The sequence below is a fragment of the Tachyglossus aculeatus genome, chromosome 1, assembly GCF_015852505.1.
Source record: "Tachyglossus aculeatus isolate mTacAcu1 chromosome 1, mTacAcu1.pri, whole genome shotgun sequence".
In the NCBI taxonomy this organism is placed as follows: domain Eukaryota; kingdom Metazoa; phylum Chordata; class Mammalia; order Monotremata; family Tachyglossidae; genus Tachyglossus; species Tachyglossus aculeatus.
In genome coordinates, this window is record NC_052066.1 from 48,383,249 (window position 1) to 48,397,858 (window position 14,610).

The 14,610-nt window shown below is 41.9% G+C and overlaps 1 protein-coding gene and 1 non-coding gene across 2 annotated transcripts in view; both read left to right on the forward strand.

Annotated features, from left to right (window-relative positions):
• MCF2L2 (MCF.2 cell line derived transforming sequence-like 2) overlaps nucleotides 1-14,610 on the forward strand; it is a 491,086-nt gene that overhangs the window by 197,406 nt on the left and 279,070 nt on the right. The window contains exon 10 of the mRNA XM_038758478.1: nucleotides 2,772-2,891. Within this exon, the coding sequence (XP_038614406.1) occupies nucleotides 2,772-2,891 (120 nt within the window). The remainder of the gene's footprint in view (nucleotides 1-2,771; nucleotides 2,892-14,610) is intronic.
• Nucleotides 5,868-6,005, forward strand: LOC119936988. Its single transcript, XR_005453897.1, has one exon. It is a non-coding gene; the product is annotated as a small nucleolar RNA SNORA7 (small nucleolar RNA).

Below are 14,610 nucleotides of genomic sequence, written 5' to 3' on the forward strand. Positions count from 1 at the left end.
CTAAATCCTGTTGGTCCCACCTTCACAATATCGCTAAAATCTGCCCTTTCCTCTCTACCCAAACTGCTACCACATTAATACAGTCACTCATCCTATCCCTTCTGGATTACTGCATCAGCCTCCGTGCTGACCTCCAAACCTCCTGTCTCTCCCTACTCCAGTCCACACTTCACTCTGCTGCCTGGACATTTTTCTACAAAAGCATTCAGGACACGGAACCCTGCTCCTCAAAAAAACTCCACACGATTAAATCAATCAATCAATCGTATTTATTGAGCACTTACTGTGTGCAGAGCACTGTACTAAGCTCTTGGGAAGTACAAGTTGGCAACATATGGAGACGGTCTCTACCCGACAGTGGGCTCACATGAATGAAAGAATTCAACCCCTGCTTTACAGATGAAGCATTTGAGGTACAGATAAATTAAATGACTTACCCAAGGTCACACAGCAGGTTATTGGCAGAGCTAGGATTAGAACCCAGGTCCTTTGACCCCCTGGACCATGCTCTGGGCAGTGTGGCTTAGTGGGTTCTAATCCTGGCTCCCCAACATCTGCTGTGTGACCGTGGGAAAGTCACTTAACTTCTTAGATTCCTTCGATTCCTAGGCCCATGCTCTTTTCATTAGGCCATGCTGCTTCTTCAAAACATGGTGTTGTAATAGTAGTAGTAATTTTAGTAGTAGCAGTAATGGTGTTAAGCACCTACTGTTCTGTGCTACTGTATTGATGCAATTGCATTAAGCTCTGTACTGGGCCCTGGGGAAAAAACTACATGGATGAGAATTTGACATGATTCCTCACCCCCATGAGGCTCACCATCTAAGGATAATCAGGGAAGAGGAGGTTGATGATGTACACATAATCAATCCATCAGTCAATGGTATTTATTGAGTGCTTACTGTATGCAGAACACAGTGTTAAGCATTTGGGAGAGTGCAATGAGACAGAGTTGGTAGACACGTTTCGTGCTCACAATGAGCTTATAGTCTAGAGGGAGAGACAGACGTTAATATAAGTAAATAATTTGTGGATATGTATGTAAGTGCTGTGGGGCTGAGGGTGGAGTGAATATTAAATTCATTCATTCATTCAATCGTGTTTATTGAGCACTTACTGTGTGTAGAGCACTGTACTAAGCGCTTGGGAAGTACAAGTTGGCAACATATAGAAATGGTCCCTACCCAGTAACGGGCTCACAGTCTAGAAGGGGGAACAGACAGCAAAACAAAACGTGTAGACAGGTGTCAAAATTGTCAGAACAAATAGAATTTAAGCTATATGCATATCATTAACAAAATAAATAGAATAGTAAATATATACAAGTAAAATAGAGTAATAAATCTGTACAAATATATATACAAGTGCTGTGGGAAGGGGAAGGAGGTAGGGCTGGGGGGATGGGATTACATACCCCAAAGGTACAGATCCACAGGGAAAGATTCATTCATTCACTCATTCAATCGTATTTATTGAGCGTTTACTGTGTGCAGAGCACTGTACTAAGCACTTGGGAAGTACAAGTTGGCAGAAAGATGATACCATAACAACATAATATTCATGAGTCCCCCTCTAGACTTTAAACTTCTTGTTGGCAGGGAACATTTTTACCTGCAGCGTGGCGTAGTGGATAGAGCATGGTCCTGGGAGTCATTCATTCATTCATTCATTCATTCATGCAATTGCATTTATTGAGCACTCACTGTGTGCAGAGCACTGTACTAAGCGCTTGGGAAGTACAAGTTGGCAACATATAGAGACAGTCCCTACCCAACAGTGGGCTCACAGTCTAGAAGGGGGAGACAGACAACAAAACAAAACATATTAAAAAGGAGCTGGGTTCTAATCACAGCTCTACCACTTGTCTGCTGTGTGACCTTGGGCAAATCACTTCAGCTCTCTGTGCCTCAGTTACCTCATCTGTAAAATGGGGATTAAGATTGTAAGCCCTATGTGGGATGGGGACTCTGTCCAAACTCATTAGCTTGTTTCTACCCCAGCACTTAGAACAGTGCTTGACACATAGTAAGCGTTTAATAAATACCATCATCATTATTATTACCAATCCCATTACATAAAACTCTTCCAAGAGCTTAGTAGAGAAGTGGCATGGCTTAGTGAATAGAGCACGGGCCTGGGTCTCAGAAGGTCATGGGTTCTAATCCTGGCTCCATCACTTGTTGTCTGTGTGAACTTGGGCAAGTCACTTCACTTCTCCAGGCCTCAGTCACCTCAACTGTAAAATGGGGATTGAGACTGTGAGCCCCACTTGGGACAGGGATTGGACTTCCTTGTATTCAAATCCCGGCTCCACCACATGTCAGCTGTGTGACTTTGGGCGAGTCACTTAACTTCCCTGTGCCTCAGTTACCTCATCAGTAAAATGGGGATTAAGACTGTGAGCCCCCCGTGGGACAACCTGATCACCTTGTAACCTCCCTGGTGCTTAGAACAGTGCTTTGCACATAGAAAGCACTTAATAAATGCCATCATCATTATTATTATTACTATTATTCACCCCAGCATTTAGTACAGTCCTTGACACATAGGAAGCACTTACCAACTACCATTATCCAGCACTTACAACAGTGCTTGGCACATAGTAAGTGCTGAATAAATACCATTATCATTATTATTATTTCAGTGGCCTGCACACAGTGAATATGCTTGATTGATTCACTGATTGTCAAGGATGATAAATAAAAGAGCCGTGGGGCATTCTGCCTAGAAGAGCAGGTGATTTATGACATTATACATTTTGACTCTTGTAGGTGAAGCTGGCCTTGGATAACCTGGTGGAAGTGCAGGCGGGATTTACTGACGTCGGAGACAGTGTGGTTCACGTGGAACAACTCCTGAAGGAGAGGAAACAGCTGGAGGAACAAGGCCGGGTATGTTCTTCGATGCTTTGAATAATAGGAATGAAGAGACCGTCGTTAGGGAGAGACTCTGCCTTCTCAGTGCGCTTATTGGTTTGTCATTAAAAGTGGTAGCCAATTCTCCGCCTCTCGGCAGAATGGAAGCCAGGACGCTTTGAAGCCTCTCCTCAGGCACAGAGTATGATCATACCACACTACTTTGGCACATCTGAAAACAAGTGGGGGAATCAACCTTGAAAATGATTGTTCATTCCGGCAAAACGAATGGTTGGAACTTGGCAGCGAACTGGTATTTCTAGTAGTTTTAGATAAATCTCATTTGAAAGGCATTTTGTTTTGCATCTCATGCATGCCTCACTAATCTCCTAGAGTTCTCTGATGAGGGCAATAAGCAGGTGGATAGAAAGTAACTAATGGATATAATATATTTAGATTCTAAAAAAACCAAACCTTTGGCAAAGTTTCAAACCAGAGAAATCCTGGAATTGAAGGGACTTGTCTGTCATGGGTAGAAAACTGGCAAAAAGATGTCTCTGTAAACAGCCACTTTTCTAGATGGAGAGGTGTAAGAAATGGAATCTCACTGGATTCCATCTCAGGACTGATCTTGTTAATGTTTTCATAAATGAACGAGAGAAGAAAGTGGATAGGGAAATTTCAGAGTTTAAAATGACACCAAGTTCTTTTGGATGGTAGAATGCCATGCAAACGGGGATAAACAGAATGGGCTCATAAGCAGTGAGTGATTGGAAACAAAAATGACACAGGAGCTTCAACAAGAGCAAACAAAATGTCTATGGAAGAATAATTCAAATGATCTCTGTAGGAAAATACTCTAAGACACCTGTCACCGCTCCTGATTTGGAGTTATTGCTCCTGAAAATCACTGACTCCAAAATGGGTACCTGAGACCAAGAAGGTCAGAAAAATGGTATCATCAAGAAGGATGTCAAACAAAACCAAAGCATAGCTTTGTCACAACATGAAACCATGGGACCTTGTTATACCATTGTATAAATAATAATTGTGGTATTTTTTAAGTTTCTATGTTGTTTCCCATCCTAAGAAGGGAGGAAAAGGAGAGGCTCAGGAGAAGGTACAGTCAAATTGCTGGGGGGATTGAGCAGCTTCTCTATAAATTTAGAGGAAACAATTAAGACTCTTCAATCTAGAAAGACACTAGATAAGAGAGGACATGATTTTGAGTCTACAAAATAATGAGGATTATGGACAAGATAAACACAGGATCATGAGAAGCGGTATGGCCTACTGAGAAGAGCCTGAGTCTGGGAGTCAGAAGACCTGGGTTCCAACTGTGTCTCTGACACTTGTCTGCTTTGTGAGCTTGGGCAAATCACTTAACTTCTCTGGGACTGTTTCCTCATCTGTAAAAAGAGAGGGGGGTAAATACAGGCTCTCCCTTCCCTTTAGAGAAGCAGCGTGGGTTAATGGAAAGAACAAGGGTTTGGGAGTCAGAGGTTGTGGGTTCTAATCCAACCCTGTGAACCCCACCTGGGCAACCTGATAAGCTTATATCTCCCCCAGCACTTAGAACAGTGCTTGGCACAGAGTAAGCACTTAACAAATACCACAATTATTATTAATGATTATGGTTCATCAACTTGTACATTACCAGGTAAAACAATCTCCATTTGAAGCTTGGAAGGATGGAAAGAAGTAGGTTCCTCACATAGCAGATAGTAAGCCAGTGACTTGCATTCTTCTTCAAATGCCATCAAGCCGTTTCTGACTCCATGGACACACCATCTTCAGAACATCCCATCTTCTGTCATAAAGTCATTCTGGCATGTGTATCCATAGAGTTTTCTTGGTAAAGATATAGAAATGGTCTATTCATTCACTCATTCATTCAATCATATTTATTGAGCGCTTACTGTGTGCAAAGTACTATACTAAGCGCTTGGAAATTACACGTTGGCAACGTATAGAGATGGTCCCTACCCAACAACGGGCTCACAGTCTAGAAGGGGGAGACAGACAACAAAAAACATGTAGACAGGTGTCAAAATTATCAGAACAAATACAATTAAAGCTATATGCACATCATTAATAAACTAAATAGTAGATATGTACTACTATAGTAATAAATATGAACAAATATATATACAAGTGATGTGGGGAGGGGAAGGAGGTAGGGCTGGGGGATGAGGAGGAAGAGAGGAAAGAGGGGGCTCAGTCTGGGAAGGCCTCCTGGAAGAGGTGAGCTCTCAGTAGGGATTTGAAGGGAAGAAGAGAGCTAGCTTGGCAGATGTGTGGAGGGAGGGCATTCCAGGCCTTCTTCCTTTCAGTAAAAACTTGAGTCTCTGCCGTTGTCTTTGATCATTATGGGTAACCCTATGTGGTATAACTCTAAGCTTCATCAGCAGATGCAAACTCTCCTGTCACGATAAGGCGCCGATTCATAGGAGAGGTGACTTGCATTACCACAGATCAATTGTGCAGGCAGAAAATATCACTGTGTTCAAAAAAGGTTAGGCAAGTTCGTAGGCAAAAAACATTTTGAAGAGTAGGTGTGCCATGGGCTATTTTAATTAGAAGGCATACCCATGTGATGATAGATGTCCTGGTCCCACCACATGTCCGCTGTATGACCGTAGGCAAATTGCTTCACTTCTCTGGGCCTCAGTTCCCTCATCTGTAAAATGAGGGTTAAGAGGGTGCGCCCCATGTGGGACAGCGACTATGTCTAACCTGATTAACTTGTATCTATCCCAGTGCTTAGAACAGTGCTTGGCCTATAGTAAGTGCTTAATAAGTACCATAGTAATAATAATTATTATTACCATTATTATTAGTAAGGTGGGTACCTCTAGCCCACTCTTCCTATTGGAACCCTTTGGAGTCACTGCCACAGATGGAAGTCATGGGCTGGGTGGGCTGTATGTTTGTCTGTTTGTTGGTATGTTTGTCTCTTTAGAGCATCTTTTCTCAGGGAGAGATTCGTTTAGCCTTTCTCTAAATATCTTCCTCCTCTCAGGATCGCACCGGGAGAGTTCCCAGTACTCTACCAGTCTTGGCTACGAGAGGGAGAGTCAAGCAGAGGCATATTCATTCCATTCCTAGCTTGGGCAGTGGCTAGTGATTGGAAGGCAATCTGGTACAGTCCAAAACTCACCTGTGTTGGGCAGCAGCAGAAGGGGAGAGAGTCGCGGGCGGAGAGTCAGGTTTACTGCACGGAAGAAGGCAATTGTAAATGACTTCTGTATTTTTACCAAAAAACCCCGCTATGGATACACTAGCAGAATGATTGCAGATGGAGGTGGGGCGTTCTGGGGGAGATGTGTCCATGGGGTCGCTATGGATGGGAAATGATTCGACAGCATAAGACAAGACAAATATCTTCCTCCGCTTTTGTTTCTAGGGAGCCAAGCGGCTCCCACTTTATAAACCAATGCCGCAGCATTTTCCACAACTGGCTACTTGCATTCATTCCATTTTGGGGGATAGAGATGACCCCCTGCAAATGTGAGGTGTGTAATCCAAATATACATCAGTCTTTATCCTTCATTAGCATGAGCTCAATTCTTCTGTGAATGGCCACATATATAGGATAAAGGAATTGTGGGATGACATATACCCACATGTATTTGTACATTCATACAAGTACAAACATATGCGTGTATACATCATCCCACAATTCCATTATCCTATCTGTTCTTCCTGTATTCTCTTTCCAGAGTTAGAATTTATTCTCTTCACCAGTGTTTAATAGTTGTTATTGCCTTTTGTTGCCAAAACTCATTTACATAAAATAAAACATATCCCATCACCTACTAGTCTAGGTAGGAGATGTCATTCTGAGCTACCTGTGTTATGCCACACCTAGTCCAGTATATTTCGATTGTTGCAGTATCATTATTTCCATTCCTCTCAACAGTAAAGTCACCTCTGCATAACCTGAACTATTTTCAAGTTCCCCCTCCCCTGAAGACTTCATTCTTTGAAAGCCTTTTAGTCTTAGAACAAAAGAATGGGGACGTATGATGTGATGAGAATCCATTTCCTCATTATTTACAGTGCGTTAATTAGCACACTCCCCAGCACACCCATGCATCCTCTCTGTCATTGTTTCCAGCTTCCGAGCTGTGGATAGGTTTCTTTAACAGATCTGACAACTCATCAACCACCACCCAAACCATGCTGAATAAATGAGTTCTTCCTGTGATCAGTCCTGTATTCTTTCCTCCAGTGATCTCAGGCGTTAGGGATCTCTGAAGTCTCAACTTTTTAATTGGAGATGGTAATTTCCCACTATCAATCAATTAATCTGTTTATTGAGCACTTGCTATGTGAAGAGCACTTCATTGAGCACTTGGGAGAGTACAGTATGACAGTTGGTAGGCTCATTCCCTGCCCACAAGGAGCTTACAGCCCCTAATGTTTTGATTGATCCGTTGATCAATCAATCATATTTATTGAGTGCTTACTGTGTATAGAGCAGTGTACTAAGCACTTGGGAGTGTACAATATAACAGAGTTGGTAGACACGTTCCCTGCCCTCAATGTATGGGGAATAAGACTGTGAGCCCCACGTGAGACAACTTGATCACCTTGTATCCCCCCCCACAGTGCTTAGAACAGTGCTCTGCACATAGTAAGCTTTAGAACTGTTCTAAGACAGTCCTTTAGACTGTGAGCCCACTGTTGGGTAGGGACTGTCTCTATATGTTGCCAATTTGTACTTCCCAAGCGCTTAGTACAGTGCTCTGCACATAGTAAGCGCTCAATAAATACGATTGATGATGATGATGATGATGATGATGATAGTAAGTGCTTAACAAATGCCATTATTATTATTATTATTTATTATTAATGTAGACTGGTAAAAATTGGATATTCAAGTGGTTCAGGAACCTATCTTCTATTTATAACATCATTCCTATGAGAAATTGAGTCCGACTTACAATGTTTCTGTAGAAAATACAGTTTTCGGGAACCATTTGGATAATTAGTCCGAGGACTGCCAGTATGCATTTCAGTCATTCATTCATTCAATCGTATTTATTGAGCACTTACTGTGTGCAGAGAACTGTACTAAGCGCTTGGGAAGTACAAGTTTGCAACATATAGAGACGGTCCCTACCTAACGGTGGGCTCACAATCTAGAAGATATGGCCAAGCCTGGGGATTAAGACTGTGAGCCCCACGTGGGACAACCTGATCACTTTGTATCCCCCCCAGCACTTAGAACAATGCATTGCACACTGTAAGTGCTTAACAAATATCATTATTATTATTATTATTATTATTGTCTGCTGTTCATTTGTTAATTATTATTAACAAATATCATTATTATTATTATGTGGCTTCAGCTTCCCTAAAGGAATCTGCATCAATATTTCCTTTCTCTTTTCCTTTGTGCTTTCTACATTTGTCTCTCATTACCTTTGTTGTAAAAGCTATCCTGTGTGTAATAAAATTCAGATCCCTAGTGTCAGCTTGGATAAAGCCTCCAAGAATTCATATTGCCTGCCTCAAATGTCCCATAGAATATGGGGTCCTAGCTGGGTATCTTGGCCATCTGTCTCTCTTCGTTCCTTTGTTTGAACTTCAGAAGTTTTGTGGGTATTTGGTTAATTGTAATTGGATATTCTACTCCAATCAATCAATCAATTGTATTTATTGAGCGCTTACTGTGTGCAGAGCACTGTACTAAGCACTTGGGAAGTACAAGTTGGCAACATATAGCAGTCCCTACCCAACAGTGGGCTCACAGTCTAAAACTCCAGTGGGGATGGACATATCTTCTTATGTTCTAACATACTTTTATATTGATTGTATGGAATTTTTTCCAATTACAGTTTTTTGTGGTGCCTGTTAATTGATCAGTCGATCAGTGGTATTTGTGTTCTTACTATGTGCAGAGCACCGTATTAAGTGCGTGGGAGAGTAAAATATCATAGAGTTAAGCAGACATGTTCCCCGTCCAGAATGAGCTAACGGTCTTAAGTGCTTACTATGTGCCAGGCACAGTACTAAGTGCTGGGATACATACAAGTTAGTCAGGTTGGATGCAGTCCAGATCCCATATGGGGCTCACAGTCCTAATCCCCATTTTACAGATGGGGTAACTGAGGCACAGAGAACTTAAGTCATGTGCCCCAGGTCATAAAGCAATCAATCCATCAGTCAATGGTATTTATTGAGTACTTACTATGTGCAGAGCACTGTACAAAGCACTTGGGAGAGTACAATACAACACAATTAGCAGAAGTGTTCTCTGCCCATAATTATCTTATGGTCTAGAACTGGAGACTGATGTTAATATGAATAAATTATTTATAATTTTTTATGGCATTTTCCAGGCATTGTTCTAAGTACTGGGGTAGATACAAAATATTCAGGTTGGACACAGTCCCTGTCCCACATGGGGTTCACAGCATTAATCCTCATTTTACAGATGAGGGAACTGAGGCCCAGAGAAGTGAAGTGACAGAGTTATACTGAAGTGATTCAATCAATGAATTTTAGCTGAGGTAACAGGCACAGAGAAGTGAAGTAACTTGCTCAAGATCACACAGCAGACAAGTGGCAAAGCTGGGATTAGAACCCAGGTTCTTCTGACTCCCAGGCTGTTCTCTGTCTGCTATATAGTTTAAAGATAATTCAAAGAGAAATTAAAGAGAAATTAATTTAATTAAAATTAAAGAGAAGCAGCGTGGTTCAGTGGAAAAAGCACGGGCTTTGGAGTCAGAGGTCATGGGTTCAAATCCCAGCTCCGCCAATTGTCAGCTGTGTGACTTTGGGCAAGTCACTTCACTTCTCTGGGCCTCAGTTACCTCATCTGTAAAATGGGGATTAAAACTGTGAGCCCCATGTGGGACAACCTGATCACCTTGTATCCCCCCAGCGCTTAGAACAGTGCTTTGCACATAGTAGGCACTTAACAAATACCATTATTATTATTATTATTATTATTAAAGAAGAGTGGTGGAGTAGAGATTGGAACCCAGATCCTTCTGACGCCCAGGCTCTATCCATTCGGCACACTTTTTCTCAAGTGTTTAATATTGTAGTAATGTTTGTAACTGCTTCCAGGTGTTGAACAGTAACTCCCTAAACCACGGTTAGCAGTTTGTTGTTGTTTTTGACTCCCTCCTCACCATTTTTTGTTCTCAGTCCTCATTTAAAGACACCAAGGAAATGTTCACCTTGGAATTTTCCTGAATGTACAGTTAATTGTAATTAAATAGAGGCAGCTGGACTATCAAGTATTTTCTTCATTACCTCCGTGCTTATGCCAATAACCAACCAAATTCAAGCAAATTTAGTCCAAGTGTTGTCTGCTTAGTTACAAGCAGAGAAACAGCAAAGTTTGTTAGGTTTTGTGGTGGAAAATATCCCTGGGGCTTCCTGCCCAGAGGGAGGTCTTTTTAATGGTGGCTTCCTGATCCTGGTTAGAGTTTGTCCCTGGTAGCCAGTGACGCGATCTAACTTGCTTCTGTAAATCACAGTAGGAGTTTGAGGCTTTATCATTACGTTCTTCGAAGTTTCTGTACTTTATCAGTTTGTGCACTTTTTTCTCTGGCTTGTATAAGGTTCCTGTCGGAAATTCTCAGCCACACCTTTTTTTTTCTTAATGATATTTATTTGTTAAGCACTTACTATGTGCCAGACACTGTATTAAGCACTGGGGGTAGTTACAAAGCTAATCAGATTGGATATACATCATCCCCCGGGCCTGGAATGCCCTCCCTCTGCCCCTCCGCCAAGCTAGCTCTCTTCCTCCCTTCAAGACCCTGCTGAGAGCTCACCTCCTCCAGGAGGCCTTACCCAGACTGAGCCCCTTCCTTCCTCTCCCCCTCGTCCCCCTCTCCATCCCCCCATCTTACCTCCTTCCCTTCCCCACAGCACCTGTATATATGTATATATGGTTGTACATATTTATTACTCTATTTATTTATTTATTTATTTATTTTACTTGTACATTTCTATCCTATTTATTTTATTCTGTTGGTATGTTTGGTTCTGTTCTCTGTCTCCCCCTTTTAGACTGTGAGCCCACTGCTGGGTAGGGACGGTCTCTATGTGTTGCCAATTTGTACTTCCCAAGCGCTTAGTACAGTGCTCTGCACATAGTAAGCGCTCAATAAATACGATTGATTGATATACAGTCCATGTCCCTCATGGGCCTAACAGTCTTAATCCCCATTTAACAGATGAGGGAACTGAGGCCCAGAGAAGTGAAGTGACTTGCTTAAGGTCACACAGAAACAAGTGGCAGAGGTGGGATTAGAACACAAATCCTTCTTACTCCTCAGCCCATACTCTATTCACTAGGCCAAGATCAATCAATCAATCAATCGTATTTATTGAGCGCTTACTGTGTGCAGAGCACTGTACTAAGCGCTTGGGAAGTACAAGTTGGCAACATATAGAGACGGTCCCTACCCAACAGTGGGCTCACAGTCTAGAAGGGGGAGACAGAGAACAAAACAAAACATATTAACAAAATAAAATAAATAGAATAGGTATGTACAAGTAAAATAGAGTAATAAATACGTACAAACATATATACATCAATCAATCAATCAATTGTATTTATTGAGCGCTTACTGTGTGCAGAGCACTGTACTAAGCGCTTGGGAAGTACAAGTTGGCAACATATAGAGACAGTCCCTACCCAACAGTGGGCTCACAGTCTAGAAGGGGGAGAGAGAGAACAAAACCAAACATATTAACAAAATCAATCAATCAATCAAATTTATTGAGTGCTTACTGTGTGCAGAGCACTGTACTAAGCACTTGGGAAGTACAAGTTGGCAACATACAGAGACAGTCCCTACCCAACAGTGGGCTGACAGTCTAAAAGGGGGAGACAGACAACAAAACCAAACATACTAACAAAATAAAATAAATAGAATAGATATGTACAAGTAAAATAAATAAATAAATAAATAGAATAATAAATATGTACAAACATATATACATATAGATGTGCTTCACATGTTTTTGGTACTAGGCCACAATTTCTTCCCCCCAAATACATTTCTAGACTGTAAGCCCACTGTTGGGTAGGGACCATCTTAATATGTTGCCAACTTGTACTTCCCAAGCGCTTAGTGCAGTGCTCTGCACACAGTAAGTACTCAATAAATATGATTGAATGAATATACACTGACAGAAACACACACACACCTGCCTAAAAATAAATATGTTGTTAATTTCTGTAATCCTTAGTGAATGGTTATAAGAACATTAGAGCCAGTGCTTAGAAGAGTAGGAAGCAATGACAGTATTACACCAACCTTTTCAACAAGTGCCATTTTGGAGTGGGACAACAGTCCTTGTTCCCACTTCAGCTCTGGTGACAACAGCAACGTGGTCCAGTGGATAGAGCCTCGGTCTGGGAGTCAGAGGACCTGGGTTCTAATCCTGTCTCCTCCACTTGTCTGCTGTGTGACCCAAGGCAAGTCGTTTTACTTCTCTGTGCCTCAGTTCCCTCATCTGTAAAATGGGGAGTCCATACCTGTTCTCCCTCCTGCTTAGACTGTGAGCCCCATGTGGGGCAGAGAACTGCATCCAGCCTGATTATCATGTGTTTACCCCTCTGCTTAGTACACTGCTTGCCACCTAGTAAGCTACTTAACAAATACTATTATTTCAAAACAAACATAAACAGCTGTCACACTGCTTCCCCTCCAACTCTAAACATCCCTGAGGAAAGGGAACTGTTTGTCGTTATTGTCATTGTTGTTATTTCAGAATTAGCAGATTCCAAACTCTCATACTCCAGGCTCAGAAATTGGTTTCATTTGAATCCATTTACGAGAAGCAGTGTGACGTAATGGAAAGAACATGGGCCTGGGGGTGAGAGGACCTGGGTTCTACGTCCATCATCATCATCATCAATCGTATTTATTGAGCGCTTACTGTGTGCAGAGCACTGTACTAAGCGCTTGGGAATTACAAGTTGGCAACGTATAGAGACAGTCCCTACCCAGCAGTGGGCTCGCAGTCTAAAAGGGGGAGACAGAGAACAAAACCAAACATACTAACAAAATAAAATAAATAGAATAGATATGTACAAATAAAATAAATAAATAAATAGAGTAATAAATATGTACAAACAAATACACATATATACAGGTGCTGTGGGGAAGGGAAGGAGGTAAGATGGGGGGATGGAGAGGATCCAGCTCCGCCACTTGCCAACCGTGTGACCTGGATCAAGTCACTTAATTTCTCTGTGTCTCAGTTTCCTCAAATGAAAAATGAGGATTCAATACCTGTTCTCCCTATGAGCCCCATGTGGTTGAGGGGCTCTGTCCAACCCGATTATCCTGGATCTGAAAATCCAATATTTAGTACAGTGCATGGCACATGGGAAGTGCTTAATGAATATTCCTCAAATGCCACTGAATCGTTTCCAACCCTTAGTGGCTCCATGGATACACCCTCTTCAGAGCTTCCCATCTGCTGTGATAAAGTCGTTCTGGTCTGTGCACCCTTAGAGTTTTCTTAGAGTTTTCTTGGTAGAGTTTTCTTCCGCGCAGTAAAAACTTGAGTCTCTGCTGTTGTCTTTGATCAGAGTTTTGATTACTTGATCATCTGTCTTGACTCTTTCCCACGCCACTGCTACCCAGCACAGGTGAATCGACTTAATGAAATACCATTACTATTACTACTATTACTATCATTATTACCTTCCTTGTTTATTCTGAGCTTGACCAGAGGAACCCTATTCCAATATCATAATTCCCCTTTGATTTAATAATGGCAATAAAATACTCTTAATCCATATTTCTGGAATGCTTATTGTATGCAGAGCACTGAACTAAGCACTTGAGAGAATAAGGTATGAAAGATTTGGAAGACATGCTTCCTGCCCACAGGGAGCTTACAGTTTAGTGCTTACACCTGAAGCTGTAAAGCAGTAGAAAAGTTTCCCAACACTCACAGCTAGGCTTTCAATTTAGTTTATAAACCATAGTGAACTGTAAATGCAGTAGTGTTCAACAGGGAAATATAACCTTTTTGCTCAAGGGTTGTTGTTTTGGAACTGTTTCTGAATCCAGTAGACAGCTACCTGTTCATTATTAGAGGAGCAGTGTGGCTCAGTGAAAAGAGCCAGGGCTTTGGAGTCAAAGGGCATGGGTTCAAATCCCGGCTCTAATAATAATAATAATGATGGCATTTACTAAGTGCTTACTATGTGCAAAGCACTGTTCTAAGCGTTGGGAGGTTACAAGGTGATCAGGTTGTCCCACATGGGGCTCACAGTCTTAATCCCCATTTTACAGATGAGGTTACTGAGGCAAAGAGAAGTGAAGTGACTTGCCCAAAGTCACACAGCTGACAAGTGGCAGAGCCGGGATTTGAACCCATGACCTCTGACTCTAAAGCCCGGGCTCTTTCCACTGAGCCATGCTGCTTCCTGCCAACTGTCAGCTGTGTGACTTTGGGCAAGTCATAAATTCTCTGGGCCTGTTACCTCATCTATAAAATGGGGATTAGGACTGTAAGCCCCACATGGGACAACCTGATCACCTTGTAAACTCCCCAGCACTTAGAACAGTGCTTTGCATATAGTAAGCGCTTAATAAATGCCATTATTCTTATTATTTATTCTTATTATTATTATAGTAAACTCAATTTTTTTCACTGGCTATCCAAACCCCATGCACCTCTGACCCCGTGCCTCCTGGATAATCTCAGCATCTGTACCATTTGGACACTTGATATTCACCCCACCTCAGCCCCACAGCAC